Raw genomic sequence first — 18,170 nt, 5'->3', positions numbered from 1 at the left:
TTTTCCCCTGTGGTTAAGAACCAAACAACCCATGTTTACGACCTGGAGGTTGGAATCTCTTCCTCACTTGGTATCATCTGAGCTTCAGTTAAATGTCAGCCTATCTGAGTATTGTTGCTGACCGTGTCCATCCCTTTGGAGTTAGGGTGTCCCCATAGTCTAATGCTTAATTTCTGCAGGACACCGCACCATGTTGCAAAGCTCTAACCTGGCTTCTTGATTATGAAAATTATTACTTGAATCTCCTCCAATGGCCTCCAGAGTGAGCAGATGTCGACTCAATAGAGCAACTTGATACAGCCAACAAATCTGCAGCAATTATGCAATTCAACCATTTTTGACCAAAATGTCTGTAGAAGGTTTTAGACACTTAAAATTGGAGAACTAATGAAGGCAAACACATACCAGCAAGGTGTGCTTAATAAAGTGGCCAGTGAGTATAGCAGGTATCCTAGTCTCCCGACACCTTTGCGGAGAAAATTAAACAAGACAGACCTATAATTGCTGGACTGTTGTCCTATAAACCCACAATTGGGCCACAGGTGGCAGGGGGAAAAGGACAGACAGCAACAGCTGAAGGAGGAGTGAGATAGTGAGGAATAATCAAAACAGAGGGCAGATGGGAGAGGAAAAAAACTGAAAAACAGAGACGCATAGGCTATAGGAATATTGCTTTTTTTTCCCCTCTTTTTTTTTCTTTTACATCAGCTGTCAGGCGGGACAAACACACCCACACGGTGAGTTGTGACACATGGGTGTGTCGCGTTCGGCCCACTTTCAGATCCTGTGAGTGTCTGGTTTTCCTGGCCCTAATCCTCTGACTGAGACTGACACGATTCCCCTCCACCTCCGCAAAGTGGACTTTCACCCCCCCCCACCATCTCTCTTCTCTACTTTTACATGATAAGTTAAGGTTAATGGAGGACAGGCAAAAGATGTAAAGATGGATTTCTCAAGCGGTTTGAAACGCCTTCATTCTTTTTGACAATTACAGCTGAAAGTTGCCGCAGCCAGTGGACTCAGATTGAGGTAGGAGGCAAAACAGAAAGAGGCTGCAGAGAAGCATAATGAAACAAGTGACATTTTAAATGTTGAGATCAGGAATTGAAATGGACAACATTCGAAAACGCTAAGCTAAACTGTGAATCTGATTAAAATGTTTGTGCAGTGGCACCGAATATTTAACTCAAGTACCTGATGTCCAGGGATTTCCACCAAGAAAGTCCCTCTTATCTGCTAACAGATCTTCATGATCCCTCAGACATGCGTGCACTGTATGCTGGCGAGTTTTAATGAATGATAAAGTGTGAAAACTTGTCTGCTAAAAAGAAACACAAAGCTTATTATACAACATCTTGCAAAAGGATTCTCATCCCTCAAACATTTCCCCTCTGTGTTACTTTACAACCTTCAAATGATTCTAGTGGGATTTTGTAGGAGAAACCAATAAAAATAGTGCATAATTGCAACGTGAAAAGAAAATGCGAGATGTTTACAAAATATCTGAAAATACACGTACGCTAAAATATATGGCATGCATTTTTTTTTCAGCCCAATCAAGAACTTGTTTTTTGGCATCGCTTTGCATATCTACAGAACTTTTATGGGCTTCAGAACTCACATTCGTGCCACTTTTACCACTTATCATTTTCATTCCATTTGTTCCTTCACATGAAAATCTAATAACAATCAAGATTATAGCACAACCAAATGTGAAGCGACTACTTTCGCAGGTCTTTGTACGAGCTCAAAGGCAATTGCAGGGGTAATTTACATGCCGAATTTATTATATCGTCAAGCTGGTGAAGAGAAGTGAAAAGATAACACTTAAAGTTTCAAGACACTTAGACACAGAGTATACAGTAAGATTCAAATGTGTCATGTTTAAATAACCAGCCCCAGATTTAAGTTATTCTTTGGATAGCTGTGAAAAAAATTCAAATACTGTCAATGAATTGCTCTGGATGAATAAAGTGGAAGAAGTGAGAAAGAGCACGCTCCAGGGGGATTCGGAGGGAGGGAACATAAAAAAAAAAAAGATTGCAGAGAAAAGAGACCGCAGAGAACCAGCTGTGGCGATCAGCAGTGTGACCATAGCCATAAAATTAGATTAACTGAATTAGAGGGATTAGGCTGAATGCAGCTAGAGTTGGAGTTGGTGCCTGTAAGAGAGGGGTGGGGGGACAATATATGAGAGCAAATGAGAGGAAGAAGGTAAAGGGAGAGAAGGAAAAGGAAACTTTCTTTGGGAGTGGAGCAGAAAAGTCATATTGCAGCAGAGAGAGGGGCAGAGGGAGGAGACAGCTCAGCAGATTTAGCTATCTGGGGTAATTTTTAGGGACTGGCACTAAAGCGAGCAGTTGACGCTATCTCAGTTAGTGAACACTCCCACTTGGGTTCCTGAGCTCCATATAACTCAGCTTAAGCTGCAGCGCCCCTCAGTGGTGGACTCCAGGAACTTCTCAACATCGCTGGTCAAGAAAAAAAAAAAAAAAAAAAACATAAGTAGCTACGACCAAACGGATGGTATTTTCTGGAAATCCTTGAAACTATATATGCGACATTAAATATGCAACAACACATTGTAATCTCCTTAATCTAAGGGAATTTGTGAAGAATTAGACGTGTGTGGCTGAGACTCTCTCTCCTCTGTACAGGAGGGAGAGCAAGAGATCTAAGCAGAGGAGATGGAGATGGAGCCTTAACCAATCGGATTAATTCATGCTAATTGCTGCCCTCTGGTGTTGGTGCCATGCTTGTTGTTACTTTGCTGATGCACAAGGTTTTTTAGGCCCGAGCAGCTAAGCGCTGCGAAGGCCTATTGTAATCGTGCTGTAATTTTTTTTTCTTTTTTCTTTCTCACGCCTTTTTCCAGAAGATAAATCTCTCAAGTCCAAAGAGAAACAGATACAAACTCATGCTGCTTGCAGATCCAGACTGCAGTAACCTCCGCCTGAGACAAAGCACAGTGAAAATAACTAATCATGTCTTACTGACCCCCACAAACTCCCACCACCCATGGTCCTCTACTGGAATATGGAAACATATTAAGCAGGCTGCAGTGATGGATCACAGACAAACAGGAAGTGACGGGTTTTGTTATGAACTCTCCCTCCTGCATATTCTAGTGTAATTTAGAGGCTCTGCACAGCGTGCACTGCAAACCTGAAGGGCGTTGTCTGCATACTGATATCCTGCTCACAGGGCCGGAGGAAACGAAGGTATTAAAGGCTCTTCTAAAGAAATGTCTTCAAAAGACAAATGCACTCAAGGACTGAGTCGAAGTGACGCAAAAACTCACTGACTATATAGCAGCATCTGAGGGAAACCTTATGTTTGCCATCCATTACCTGAAACCATCAATGCACAATTTTGTTTCTGTTTCTTAGTGCAAAAGCCATTTGTACAAAAATGTTTTATTATTTAAAGCAAATTTCTGGACGTCTACGCAACTGTATTTTTGTGATTAACTAAATGATCCCCAACGGTGTGTGAGAAACCAACACCTGGAGCAAGTTCCCTTGTGTGCATGTGTATTCATGTTGTTTATATGGCAAAGCTTCGACAGGACTAACTCACACTATCGTCCATCTGGCAGCATGGGATCAGTGAGTGAGTGTTTCCAGAGGAGTTAAAGATTGTATGTCAAAGCTGGTTTGAAGCCAGTTTGTTCCCTGAGTCAAGTCAATACCCACAAGGTTGGACTCTAGATTTAATGATATAGACGCATTGGAACGATGTCGTATTGGTACATGCAGGTGAATCTCAATATATGAAAATATCATTAGAAAGTTTACTTACATCGGTTCAGATCTGAACTATGTCACTCTGTGTGTCCCTACATTATCAGTTTTCAATTTTTGAATTATTGAAATCAATTCATTTTTCAATGATTTATTGAGCTGTGCGTGCACGATATCGTTTACCGAGGAAATTGTAATTTATGACATATTTCTATGTGTTATTTTAGCCGTTAGTATCCCTCAGGGTTTGGTCCATGTATAGAAACAATATGTCAGCATCTGTAAAGTGAATTTAAATCGCATTAAAACTCAACAGAGAACTGGGTCACTGCTCTTCTTTTGCACCAGAGACCATTTGTCTTATTATGCTAATTTCCAGCAGGTGCTGAGATGTTTTTTTTTTAAATCAAAATTTCTCTTTTTGTTTTATTCATGAAGGTCAGAAGGCAGATATGCAAATTAAAGGCGACAGACATAATATGATAAAGACAAATAATTTGACCAAAAGTAAGAGGACCAACATTTGAAAGAATACAGACTGACGCAGCAGATAGTGTGAGGCAACTCTCATCAGCATAATAAATGATGATTCCAGCACACCTGACATTGCACACCACAGGAACTCAAAGGCAGAGGGGAGAATTGGAAGAATGGGCTGCTCAATTTAGAGCAAGCAGCTGTTGTGCACTTCGCCTCACTACACATCTGCCAAGTCACTGTGGGGGAGAACTGAGGTGACCCAAACTGCACCGGTCTCTGTTTCTACCTTAGATCAAAAATAAATTCTGCCTTTTTTTTTTTTCCTCCTTCCCTCAGTGGGATTCATTTAGAGATACCAGAATGTACACAATCAAGAAACGGATTTAGAACATATCTAAGGTGAGGTTCAGTAACAAAGATCAAAAGTACTGACTATGTCTATAAGGTGCAACACACTGTCGTTCATACTGTGATTATTCAGATTAGCTCACCAAAGGTAAAAAACTGCCTTATGTTTGGTTTCTTATTATTTATTTTTTGTACAGATTTCTCAATTACTTCGGGCTTGAGGGTAGAATAAAACCAAAAAGGGAAGGTAGTAAAAACAACGACACGACTTTTAAATATTAAATGTCACCTTGTAGAATAGATTACTGATGAAAATCCACAGGATTTGGATTAAAGTCGCAGACTGCTTAAATGACAGGTTAAATATAACATTTAGAGCACATTCCTTTTCCTTTGGTCGGGACGGTGTGCAGCACTTGGGTTCGTGGACATTTCTCTCTATCCAAGTTTCTAGAGTAAGTGTGACAATATTCTGTTTTAGTCAACAAAGATTCGCTTTGAGGTAAAAAAAAAAAAATCAAGTCTTGACAGATAGCTATTTCAAGAAACATCACAGCAGAGATTTGTATGTGATAATGAAAACTAGAAGTGTCGTCGAGTTCATTCGCACTCCTAACCTTTGGGTGTAACCTGTAATTACTTCCGCTGAGCCTTTGGGGATGTTGGCAGATTAAAAACGAGCTAGCCCGAGGGTGGCTGGCTGGCTTCTCGGTAAGGCGGCCGGTAAACCTCTGCTGAGGCTCACACTTCCTGTCTGACAGGAATGCCAATGCATCTTTGAAGGTGACATCTGCTCGCGCAAGCTTTCCAGGTTTTCTGCAAAGATCCTTCAACAAATAAGTTAGGCTCAGTGTACCACTGATGGAAGTATTCTCTTTGTATGTAAATGTGAGTAAAGTATTTTTCTGCCTCCGTGAACCTTTTCAAATTTAGTTTTCTTACACCCACAAATGCCAGCGTGAATGCCTTTATTCAGATGTAGCTAAATTTGGACAGGCACCATAGGAAAAATCTTATTTGCTCACCCACTTTCAATTAGAAAAGAGACACCCACTTTATACAGATTCATATACAAATGAAGCCACACATTTCAAGTGTGTGTTATGACAGCGCTTCGTATCTGCCTCCATTGATTGGAGTAAACACTGAATGCCTCTCTCCAAAAACTGATTGGAAATGTTTTTCCAATCACAGACACATTGATCAAATCACTATAATTTTTTAAAAAGTTGATATATCAAAGCTTATTTTCCGTCACATACATTTCCAGGAGTTATATCCTAAACTTAACTTACAAATACATTAATAATAGGTCAGAATAATGTGGACAAAATGTTTGTTGCTCTCTCTGGCTTCTTGTTTTTACTCTACCACTAACCGTAGCAATTACCAGTACGTATGCGTCTCAGTTAAGTTGTTCAGTTGATCCAATATGTCACCAATAAACATTGACGACATGTATTTTATTGATTTAGTTCAGCTTCCGAGACTAAATTACAGTAAAACAGTAATCAATGCTAAACAGAAACAGGACACAATTGTTGTTTTCCTAAAGACTAGTGCGCTCCCTCGTGGTAAAAAAAGGTAATGCAATAAAATATATATATAAAAATCAAGCAAAGAATTTAATAGATTTTTATTTATAGTATATTTTTATTTTAGAGTAGTCTTTGCAGTAGTACTCAAATGAACAAGTTTTAACATTTTGACTTGCCATGAGTTTGGGTAAAATAAACATGGACATGGAGCCTTCTTTTTTTATGTTCCGGAGACACAAACAACAGAAAGATGAACAACTGCAGACAGTTTTCAGCAGCAGGGAAGGATGACTCAAACTGGTTTGCAGAGTGAGTAATGGCAGCAGAGTCCTGTGCCAGGGTTTTAATGAGGCGCTTGCTTTGCCGCCATCTCCAGCACTAAAATTTATATGTGTATTTCAGCAGCAACTGTTCTAGCTACCCCTGCTTGTCGCATTGATTTGTATCATTAATAAGAACACTAAAATAGGAGGATTAAAGTGTGATTTAAACAGTTTCCCTCCATTAAGGATAAATATAAATGGGCTTGATCGAGCCTCATCAGCGCAACAGAGGAGCAGCTAAAAGTTAAGGCAGGTTTAACTAATCCTGCTGAAGAAATCTGGCTGTTTTCATAAGTCAGTGAGGTCGATCACAGAATAACTGATGAAGGAAAAACTGACCTTATGTGTAACACAGCAATTAAACTAAATGAGAATTTTAAGTAAAATATACATTAAAAATGCTTACATAAACAATAATTAACTTAAAACAGCTGCATCAAAAAACAGTCACAAATAAAAATGGACAACTAATTTGAGTTGCATAAATGAAAACCATCTATGAATTTATTGAAATAAATTCATGTAGAGTGCAACAGTGGACATTACATCCAAAAAGTGGGTGTAATACTACAATAAAAGGGTAAAATTTGGCCCCCATTAAGAAGGGGCAGTCAGCTGCATTCGAATAAATTTCTTCCCATTTAAAGCCTTACATATCTAAGGACTTCACACTTTTCACTCAGTATGTGCTTCACATGCTCTAATAATTCCTATAATCTGCTTAGAAGTAAATATTAAATATGAGTTTTTTTTTTCAGCTCTAGTGGTCTTTGATAGTGAAACGGCAGGAACGTGGGGGTGCAAGAGAGGGGGAACATTCAAGAGGGCGGGACTTGAACCCGTGATGGCCTCTGTCCACGGGTTGATCATTTACCATAAGGAGACGCCTCAAGTTCTTTGTCATGAACATCTTCCAGATCAGCTTATTCAGTTGTAGGGTAATCTAGAAACAAGAAAACAACTATAACATGAAAACCACATCTGATTTTGTATAAAGATGTTTTTACAGTTTATTTCCTTGCTACTGACTAAACTATGTTCAGAGTACGTCACCATGGTAGCTGATTTACTGATGCGATTGCCTTTGTGAAACCGATTAAAAGGATGGGTTACAACAGATTAGCCCAGAAATCCCAGCTAAATACCTTATCCTGTCTTTGAAACAGACCCCTGACCCGTTTTATTAGTTTGTTTTCAGAAAATATCTTACAGTACAATAAAAGTGTCACCTGACGATTAGCAATATTTTGTTGTTTTTTTTTTTTACCAGCAAAATTAACATCGTTTCTTTCTAAACTGAAATTCATCCAGCAAGTTCATCCACATCTACGGACTCTCTTTATTAAAGGTCTGAAGGCCATTTATACATGAGAATCTCTCAAGATAAAAAAAAAAAAAAAGATTTAGATAAGTTGTTAAAAACGGTTCAAATTTGCATTTACATGTTTAGCAAAAACAGGGATCCTGTACGTTTTCTACAGTTGACTTAAAATGAGTAAGTCATGTATATATTCACAAGTCTTCTGTTTTCACCCATAAAAATAAAGCTTGATGGAGTTGGAGAAGATGCATCGTTCTTAGTAGGGTTTTCAGAGCTCGTTTTTCTGTACCATTTATTTATTTGGACCAATTGTATTTTTAAAATCCACCACTTGAGGGCAGCATTCACTCCTCAAAAGTCAAGGGGGAAGAATTAGTGGTCATCGCAAACTGACTTAATCTTATATAGATCTGCAGACATTTACAGTTTAGAAAAAGTATAATTAATCTTCAAAGTACAGAAACAAAAGTTAGCATGTTATAATAATTCAAATCATAAGCTTTAAACAAACAACACACTGTCGAAGAAACACCAATGAACAATCATTTTACTGTAATTGTGAGCTTTATTTCACATGTTACAACCGCATAGAGTTGGAGTGGAAATCAGAGAAAAGAACAACAAGTGTTAAAGCTTAAGGTGAAACTGAGCCCATCAAACAAAGAAAGCAAGATAATAAACCCTGAAACACTTAAAGCTGTTGGCACATTGTTTGAAAAAGAGAACCATTTTGTGAATTAACTATCAAAGTACCAGGTGTGCGTTACATTTGTTGGAAGCATAAAACACAAACCTCAAGCTACCTAGAAAAAAAAAAGGACTAATGATAGAAATCAATCTTTTTCTTGTTATTAAAAAGCTAAAACATCCAAGTGAGGCAACTAGAGCTTATTATGAACTCAGCAGTGCACTGCAGGATTATTACATCAGTGCTTTGTAACATCATAACTTAGAAAAAAAGCAAAATATAAAAACAATCGTGTACATCCAAACTGTGACCTCAAAATTACAGTCAGCGTGGGAAAGTACAATGAAAAAAAGCAACAAAAAGTATCATATTGCTGCTACTGAAGGAATTTATCCATGATCAGCTGTCATCTCTTAACAATTCCCAAATTAAATAAAGAAAAGCAAAGGAACTCAGTACTCAATGTTGAAAAGTGAACTGCAGCAGGGATTAATTGTAATACCCCCCATAAAGGGACAAATTAGATCTGCAGACGTCGAGATATCAGTATAAGAGGTCGTCTTTCTTTCAGACCGCAGCCTGGTCTAATGTACTGCCTCTTTGTAACATAAATCAATACAATGTGTGTAATCAATATCCTTAGAAACAATGTTAATACTTCTGAAAAAATGTTGCAGGCTTTTTTTTTTTTGTTTCTCCCAAAAATATATATATCCATAAGGTGACAAAGTGTGTTCATCATCTTTCTTCACTCCACTCCAGTTGGCATTGTACGAAAGGAATCACACTGTTTGTACTTCCTGAAGTCAAGGACAAAAGACTTAAGAGTTAAACTGAGAATAAAAATGCAGATTGAAAAAGGGACAGGCTGAAACCGCACTGTCCCAAATTTGGTTCAAAATTTTGCAAGGAAGACTCAACCTTTAGAAACGTAGGTGCAAAATATTTATATTTGATTTAATAGAGACACTCTTTTTCATAAGGAAAACACAGACTACTGATTCATAAATCAGCCTTTAAAACCCAGCAGTGTGCATAAATAACTACTAACAATCAGAAACAATGTATTACTTGTCTGGGAGAAATTAATGATAGTTTTCTAGTTTAACCTTAGCCCACACATTACTATCTCAAAAACACAATGTGTACTCAGGGCCTGTTACTATTAACTGTTGTCATTAAAGTCACATTTTTGGCAAACGGAAGCGTTAAAGGTTCTGCTCAAAGTTGTCCCTTCCTCTCCCGTCTTCAGGGTCTTTCAAAAGAACTCGCACCCCTTAAACGTTTCCACACCATCACAGAGTCACATCACAAACACAAAATGTAATTTATTATAACTGGGACCAACACAGAGTAGTATATAACTATAAAGTGGATGGTGAAGGATACAAGTTGAATGAGATGAGTCATGTTAAAGTGGTGTGCATATGTATTCAACCCACTTTTCTAACGACAGTGCAATCAATTGCTGTCAGAAAGCACCTAATTGGTTAACGTGTTAGTTATTCTCCATAGAAATGGGCGTTACTGGACAAACAGCTTTATGAAGACGAACGATAACAACAGACAGAAGAGGTACAAAATATAAGGTTAGTTTTCTTAAACACTTTCCCAAACTTTGAACGTCTCATAAAGGACTGTTCAAGTGGAATCTGCCGACAATAGACAAAACAGGTATAAAATAACATAAGGTTAGTTTTATAGACACTATTCTGAACTTTGAACGTCTCGTAAAAAGACTGTTCAAGTGGAATCTGCTGACAAGACAACTATTAGTCGGCCACTCCATGAATCTGGCCTTTAAGGACGAGTGACAAAAAGAAAGTCATAAGAGGATCAAACATGTAGAAGAAGAGACACTGATTAGATATAAAGTGCTGCATGTAGTAGAGGACTGATGGTGCAAATCAATACACCATCCCCCTCAATACACCATCTCTAAATGTGGTGGTAGTGTCATGATGTGGCGGATGCTGCAGATAAAGATGGAGCACAATATGGGAAAAACATGGAGGGGGAAAAGGTGATAAAGGCTGCAAGAGATTTGAGACCGACATGGAGAACAGCACATCTAAACATGCATGCAGAACAACAGTGAAGAATTGTCCGGTGAAAGTAAAGGCTTAAATCCAAAGCAGACCAGATAGGACCAAAAAATGATGAACTACTTTGTGTTGGTTTATCATATGACTCTTATAAATTAGACAGGTTTGTGATTTTGATGTGACAGAACATGAAGCAAACTGCTAATGGGGGCACAAGTACTTTTGCAAGTCACTGTATGTGCTGCAACTCCGTTATTAGGAATGAACACGGTGAGATAACCCAAAAGAGTAAAATGTTAACATCGTTAAAAAAGATTAATTATATAAAATGTAAAACGAATTAATGCTGGAACCCCTCTCCTGTGCAACGACTGGTCTGGTCTGTGCTCACACCTCCAGTGCAGGTGGTTTTGGCAGTGGTCCTAACATTTGTGCTTCATGGCAAGCTGCAGAAAAATTGGGGGAGGGAATTAAAGAATATTGGTGAAGAAATTCAAGAAAAGGATGCCGGTGTATTAAATCCTACCATTAAAGTTACAGACTCCTCAATAAAGCGGAGTCTGTAACGAATCACAGCAGGAGGAATCAGGCTGCATCGTTGAAGTTATTTCATAAAAATGAAAGCTGCCAGGTAAACTACTCAGGCTTGTTATTTTCAAATTACGCCTTCTGGAAGTTCATCTATCTCATTAATAGCAGTCGTAATTGGCTTTATGGGACTCTCATTAGGGAGGTGATTAGGGTCACCAATCAAATGCTAAGCCACGGGGAGGTGAGATGTGGAAAAACAAAACGAAATACACACACACACACACACACACACACACGCACACACACACATTCACACACATAACCAGAGACAACAGATGGAGCATGAAGCTTTGTGATGTGACGAGAACTGAATTCTCCAGATCGATCCAGTGGGGGCAGCAGAGCATCACAGACAAATTAGCACTTTTGATTAAAACTGAGCGGTGTAGTTAAAACCGTCTGCAGCCACAAAGTGAGCTGCAGAAATGAGACTGCAGAAATAGACCAGGAGGGGAAAAAAAACGTCAAGGTGACCTGCTCAGTACTGCAGATGTTTTCTTTTTTTTCTTTTTGCTGCAATTTCTTAGAAAGCTGAGATTCACAGCATGACCAGGTAACCCTAAAACAACAAAGAAGACTAAAATGCATGTATATGCCAATATTATTAAACATATTATAACAATGATGTTGCTTACTAATAAAATATAACAACAGATATTTAATTATTTGTAGAATTTAGTATTCATTATGCCATGGTGCATTTATTTTCTTCATAGCAATGCCTACTGTGATGTATTTTCAGACCACCCAAGCCAAGAAGGCAAATTTGAATGAAAGATCTAGACAGGTTTCCTTGCTTGAATTTGCGTTAATCTCTCATCCGTCAATCAAATGAATACACTTTACAAAATTAGCTTAAGTAAACTAAATCTGCTTTGCCTGCAAGCAGTAACTTTGCCAGCACATCTGAATGTGTTGAAAATTAGGAAAACTCAAAGGGTTTCACACTGGATCCAGTAAAAACAGCATGTGTTTTAGTAAAAAAGAAAAAAAAAGTGCAAGCCATATAAGCTTTGAGGCAAATTGGATCAAGGGGGATGAGAAATGGCAGCAAATGATTCATTCACTGTGGGGTTTATGTAGTAATTTTCTCTGGAAAAGAAACAAAGCCATAGCATTTCTCTCTGCTTGTCAAACTTTCTGCATCTCATCACTGCAGGGAATCTCATCTGTGAGCAGCAAGAGGGTCAAGCGAGCTTTTGTAATTTACACTCAATCATTGTACCATGCCTTTTACGATGCATAATTTAAAACTGGCCGTAACGGGTGAGTTTATTCTGAAAGTTAACGGCGACCTGTTTTTGTGTGCTCTTTTCAGAGAACACCTGATTTTACATTTAATCTGCAAATCCTAGGTGTGCGATTTACCCAGCACCATATATATATTTTTAAACAGTTCATCTTTTTTTTCCAGTTAAGCAGCAAGTTGGTAATTCTTTATAAGAAATGAAAAAGCAAGAAAATGGTAAAAAGGAACAATATTGTATTAATTGTGCAGAAATCATTGCGGCTAATAGTGGCATCACAGTATTAGCCGTGATGCCACGGAATCCTTCAATATAGGAGAGATATTTTTATTTTAAAGATGACAAACTTGCCATTTTCACATCGAAGGAGGGAACGAGCACCTAGAATTTTCTCAAGCATTAATAAGCGTCTAGTTTGACTCACCTTCTGTGCTGTGACAGCAAACTGTTCAGCACTGTTCATCATGTCTGCAGTCCTCTCCTCTGCCCGACCTAATCGCTCACCGCGCTCATTCAGAGCCTGGCTGGCCTTCTGTACAGCACTGGTCACACTGCCTGCAGCTGAGTGGAGTATACTGTTGCCTGCAGAAAAGGGCAGCAGCAAAGCCGTGAAACAGGGAGACCAACAAGAAGCAGGAAGTGAGGCGAAACAAACAGTGGTGAAAAGAGAAAAGAAGGGGGAGAAGAAACTTTGGTTACTTTGGTAAAGAGACAAAACCTGTGACATCACACGCGGTGCAGTCAGCGCCCCTGACCAATAGTGTTAATGATGCCAGACCAAGTAATCAAAAAACAAAATGGTCTCCAGCCAGTGCAAAGTGGGTGGGTGGGTAATGAGTTTTTCTTCAGAGCTGATTTTATTCACAGTGATATCAGAAAAAGTCAGGAGTCCTGTCATGTGTAAAAATACTCGGAGGACTCTGCAGTTGCCAGGTGTGGCAGAGGGGGGCTGAGTATGCTGTGTGGCGCGGTGTGGAAACAACCATCTCACCTTGAATATGAACGAGACAAACAAGACGACTGCAGATTTCAGGGGAAACGGGACAATCTAAAACACTGTTTCCTTCAATGGAAACAAAACGGGAGGCGGCGGAGAAGTAAAACTATTCTGATGTTCACACAAAAGTGAAGTTGCATAAAATAAGAGACGGAGCAGAATGCTGCAAATGCTGATAGTTCCTTCAGCATTTGCAGCATTTCTTGCTTTTTTGAGAGAGTATCACTTTTTTCTGCCATCACCTCTTGTGATGCTAGCTCTGTGTTTGGGGCTAAAGCCTCTAGAAATGACATTTAATGACAGGAAGAACATAATTGGCATTCTAGAGCACCATCTTTATAATACAGTAATTGTTTACCATCAGGGGCTCCACACTTTGCAAAAGAGACCACTACAGAGGATTATTCTGTTCCACAGCTATCATCATCTTCAGTGACTCTATGAATTAACTTAGACTAAGTCATTGCATTTAATTTACCACTGGGAATCTTTTACTGAAAACAGTTGAAGCTTGTTTCGGTCACTTGTTTCTGGGATCTTCTGCTTTCAGTCCTGATCTGTGTCTTGTTATCATGGGTGAGAATAAACACCAGAGCTTCACTTTTGGCCCAGCTCTTTCGTAACAATGGGAATCCAAAGTAGTACCCATTTTACTGCTGACGGGGCTCCTGTCCTCCTATCCATCTCCTGCATCATCCTGCCATCACTCATGAACAGGATATGAACTCCTCCACTTCAGACAGACTGACCAAAAACCCAGAGTGGACAGTCTACCTTAACAACCATGAGGTGACCACCGACTCATCCCGGTCACAGCTTTGGATGTAAAGTTTTCCAGTGTACACTGCAGGCCTTGGCTTGCTGATGCCAACGGTGCCACATAATCTGCAAAAGATGAGGTTCTCCATGACTTTTCTTTGAGAAATAGGATCAGTGACAAGGGGCAGTAAGTCTAGCCTGTACTGTGAACTAGATCAGTAATAACTCAATAATACCAAAGCACCTGCCACAAAACGCATCAGCAGACCCGATCCATAAACTGGACAACAGAACTAATACAATCATCTGCTTCTTTCGACAATTTCTAAGAGTGTAAAAGAAGGGTTTGCCACTTCCTTTATTTCATTTTGAACTTCTTGAGCGAAACATTTATTACTCTATTTTCTAATTTACAGCATGATAAAGGACAGCTGGCCTCCTGGGCTGCCCTGGAAACCCACAGGTGGATATAAAGACAGAACCAAGATCATTTCAGATAACTTCGGCAGCCCTGCGGATGTTTCCTTTGATGAGGGATTAGTCTCTTACTCGATGGGAGTTCTGTTAGATCTGTACCTAAGGACACCTTGTCAGTTCAGAAAAAACAAAACAAACAAGAAAACATCAGAAACGTTTTTAGGTTGTGACCTACACATACATTTGGTGGCTCACAAGAGGATATGCACATAATGCAGAGGGGAAACTGAGTGCATTTGGAAACTGACAATCTGGATTCTATTATTTCCCACATGAAACTCCAATATAGTAAGTGTATGTCCCTTGACAGGTATGGTGAGTGACAGATAATTGGGTCAGCTCCACTGCACTGGATTATATGACAGCCCAAAAGCAGACGGCGAGGCCACCTGGTAGCTCTTCAGAATTAGTCCCTTTGTTAGAACAAGATCTGCAGACATGGACGGGGGTACATATTTACATTAACGCTCATAGAAAATGAAGAGACAGACACAAGATAATATCCATTGCTCAACTTTGTAAAAGCAAACTTTCATAAAAAGTTGCAGACCTTTTACGCCTTTATCACGGATTTTTCTTAATTCTCTTCCTCCTCGTCATCCAGGGGAGCCAAGGGAGTCGTGCTCCCTTCACCCGCTGTAAAACCCCCGCACTCATCTCCTCGCACTAAAAAGAACATCTTCATTTATTTGTCTGCCTACCATTTTCTGTCCTCTGGAGCTTTCCCTGCTCTATTCACAGAAATCAGTGGCAGGCTGTTGCACCGGCTACCCCCAAGTGTACTGTAGAATGTAATTAGAGAAATGCTGGGTGGGGAGGCTGTGCAACGGTTTCAGAGGAGGGAAGGGAGTTGGAACATCGCAACTCAAAATAGATGTGAAGGAGCAGAGTGTGTTGAGTGGCGCAGTTCCTGTGATTCAAACCGAATGCCGCTATCTCATCCTACAGTGGAATATGACTAGTAATCAATACATTCACATAAAGCAGTAACAGCTGTAGGCTAAAACTCACAACTGTTTTCTTTTAGGCAAATGATTCCCAACCCCCCCCCCCCCCCATCTGGTCAAGTATGTTGAACAAAAAATAAAGTTGTAAAGATTTTGTAAACCAATGTTTCTCAGTCCATTTTGTATCATAATCTAGCATTTTTTGGGCAGCAGAAACTCAACCAATAAAGAAGTTGTTTTCAGGCTTTCAACAAAGAGAAACAAAACCAGGAAGTTGGACAGTGGATTCCAAGACAAGAGTCCGAGCTCCTGTGATACTCAGAAAAGGATCTGATGGTTATCAATGGAAACCTCATACCGACAGCTGAGCCACATTTCCTGAGGCGTTTATGAGATTACACTGTTAACTCTAAAAAAAAAAAAAAAATCATGGATACGCACTGCAGTGTATTTCATCCTGGAAGTGAATCGGAACATATGAGTAGTGAGATTCTGTACACTCTAAGTAAGATTTTAATTATCTTATAATAGGTATAGAACAGATTATTTAATCTCTAGAACTGAAAGTTAGTGTGCTGTCTTGTTTTCATCACAATAACCCACTCTTTAGTTTGGGGTTTAAAAAAAAAAAAAAAAATCACCACCACATAATCTTTACCCTGAACAAAGAAGATCCTATTTCCTGCTTTGTATGGAATTTTCAAGCTTGGCAAAAAGAAAATATTCATGAAAATATCCAACCAAAAATGCAGTCAAATTTATCTCTATCTTGAATAGCTTTGTAGAGGAGTAAAATGTAGACTATTAAACTAGGAAAACTGCTGTTTTAATCTGCTAAATTGTGTAGAGAATAGAGAGGGAGAGAGAAAAACAGACGTGACAGGAGCCTGTAGGTATTTGCTGCTGCAGTAACCTCCTGCAGTTTAATTAATGCAAATTCTGACAGTACCAACAGCAGCATAATGAACGTATAGGAAAGGTTCAAACATGGAGGGAATCTCTCCAAGCTACACCTCGTTCCACTCCAACTAAATTTGATTCCAATTGTTTTCGTCCATGGTTCTTCTAAAGTTTTTTTTTTTTTTTTTTTTTTTTCCCCCATCAAAGTAAATTCACTGTCTTTTAGGAGTCCTGTTTAATTCTTGTTTTTAATCAAGCACAAAATATTCCTCTAATCTCAGAACCTGTGTATTTTCTATGGCATTTTCTGCGACACTTCATCCAGACTTTGCATATATGTAAAAATATATTTTTTCTTGTTTGCTTTTGTTTTATCAAAACAGGTTTATCTTGTAAATGACAAACTGTATAAGCAAAGATTTAAAAAAATCCTTAAGACTGTCAATGTATTCAAACAACATTTTAACATTTTAGGTTGTAACTTGTGTAATCAAGAAGTGGTGTTTGAAGCTATTCTAAGTTTAAAGTAACATTCTGATCACACTTAAATGTCAGATCAAACAAAATGTTAATAACCTACATCCATTGATAAATGATGATTTGATTTATTGAAGGAAACAAAAAGCTATCAAACATCGACCCTTTGTAAAAAAAAAAAAAATCCACTAATGATTGAGAAGAGCATGAATAATGTTCAACATGTATAAAATGTAAAATGTTTAATTTATTTTCAACATTGTTTAATCTTTTGAGAGACTTGTGTCTCATTTCCTAGCAGATAAACATAATCTCTTTAAATCTGAACCTTTCGGGGATTTGAATAATCTTCTGCTGAATGATTTAATAACAGGTTAATTAGTTTGTTTAATGATAATGAGCATTGATAAACAGTCTCTACGGTGCGTCTCCAAACAGCAGATTAATGCCACTATCACACAATCATTTCCAAACAGGATGAATGTTTTGATTGTTACAGGCAAAAGGAATGACACAACTTCTGTCATTATTACCCCAAGAAAGCATAAATCATAGTCTGAGACAATCTAAACAATAGCACAGAAAACAGCATTAGTGAGGATGCAGACTGTAACTGTGCTGTCCTTGGACACCAGATCATGATTTACCTCTGAACAGCCTTTTATTAGCGAGTCTGCACAAAGTCTGACAGTGAAGGGTGAAGGCAGTGAGTTCTTGGCTCCCAACCTTTGATTATCAGCATTTGCATGACTTCTGCAGAGCCACATGCAAAGTGAAAGATGTCCTTGTGCTTAAATGAAGCATTGTGAAAAACAAATGGCTGCAACTGAACTAATCTGAGAGAACAAATCACAGTGGCTTTGATTTTTTATTAGACATTTGTGCTTTTTCCCCAGTAAGGTTGTCTTTTTCAGTTAAACAGCTGATTTACAAACATGTCATTAAAACTCCTGTCTCATGTCCTTCTTTTGATAGTAGACATTTAAAAAGGTTAGTCTATCCAAAACGAACAACTGGGATTCTTCTTTTTTCATATCTGTAAAATAATTTATGACACCGGGAAGTCAACGTACTGTTATTAGTAGATACGTATTTTTGTTTTGCAGTGCTTACCTTGTTTTTGAGGAGGACCACGATGTGGCACTTTCCTCATTCTGTTGAAATAGACCTTGCAGTGGTAAACGACTGTATCTAAGCCTTCTGCGATGAGAAAACATCAGCCAGAAACAAGTTTGATTTGTTTACTTTTAAATTAGTTCTATTATTATTACCATCATTAAGTTAAGGGT

The 18,170-nt window shown here is 38.7% G+C and overlaps 1 protein-coding gene across 3 annotated transcripts in view; it reads right to left on the bottom strand.

Moving 5' to 3' along the window:
* stxbp6 (syntaxin binding protein 6 (amisyn)) overlaps positions 1–18,170 on the bottom strand; it is a 110,349-nt gene that overhangs the window by 49,957 nt on the left and 42,222 nt on the right. Inside the window, exons 5-6 of one of the 3 annotated variants that reach the window (XM_088002444.1) lie at positions 12,749–12,906; positions 8,299–9,241 (exon numbers count right to left, since the gene is read on the bottom strand). In XM_088002444.1, coding sequence (XP_087858570.1) covers positions 9,224–9,241; positions 12,749–12,906 — 176 coding nt within the window. In that variant the 3' untranslated portion in view covers positions 8,299–9,223. Of the gene's footprint in view, positions 1–8,298; positions 10,933–12,748; positions 12,907–18,170 lie in introns of those variants that run through there. The other 2 variants (XM_014971762.2, XM_088002445.1) reach the window with 2 other exon arrangements.

The sequence above is a fragment of the Poecilia mexicana genome, unplaced genomic scaffold (assembly GCF_051168715.1).
Source record: "Poecilia mexicana isolate PSO_F unplaced genomic scaffold, ASM5116871v1 scaffold_22, whole genome shotgun sequence".
NCBI classification, from domain to species: Eukaryota; Metazoa; Chordata; class Actinopteri; order Cyprinodontiformes; family Poeciliidae; genus Poecilia; species Poecilia mexicana.
The sequence above is the reverse complement of the archived record's forward strand: the minus strand, read 5'-3'. Positions and strand labels throughout refer to the sequence as shown.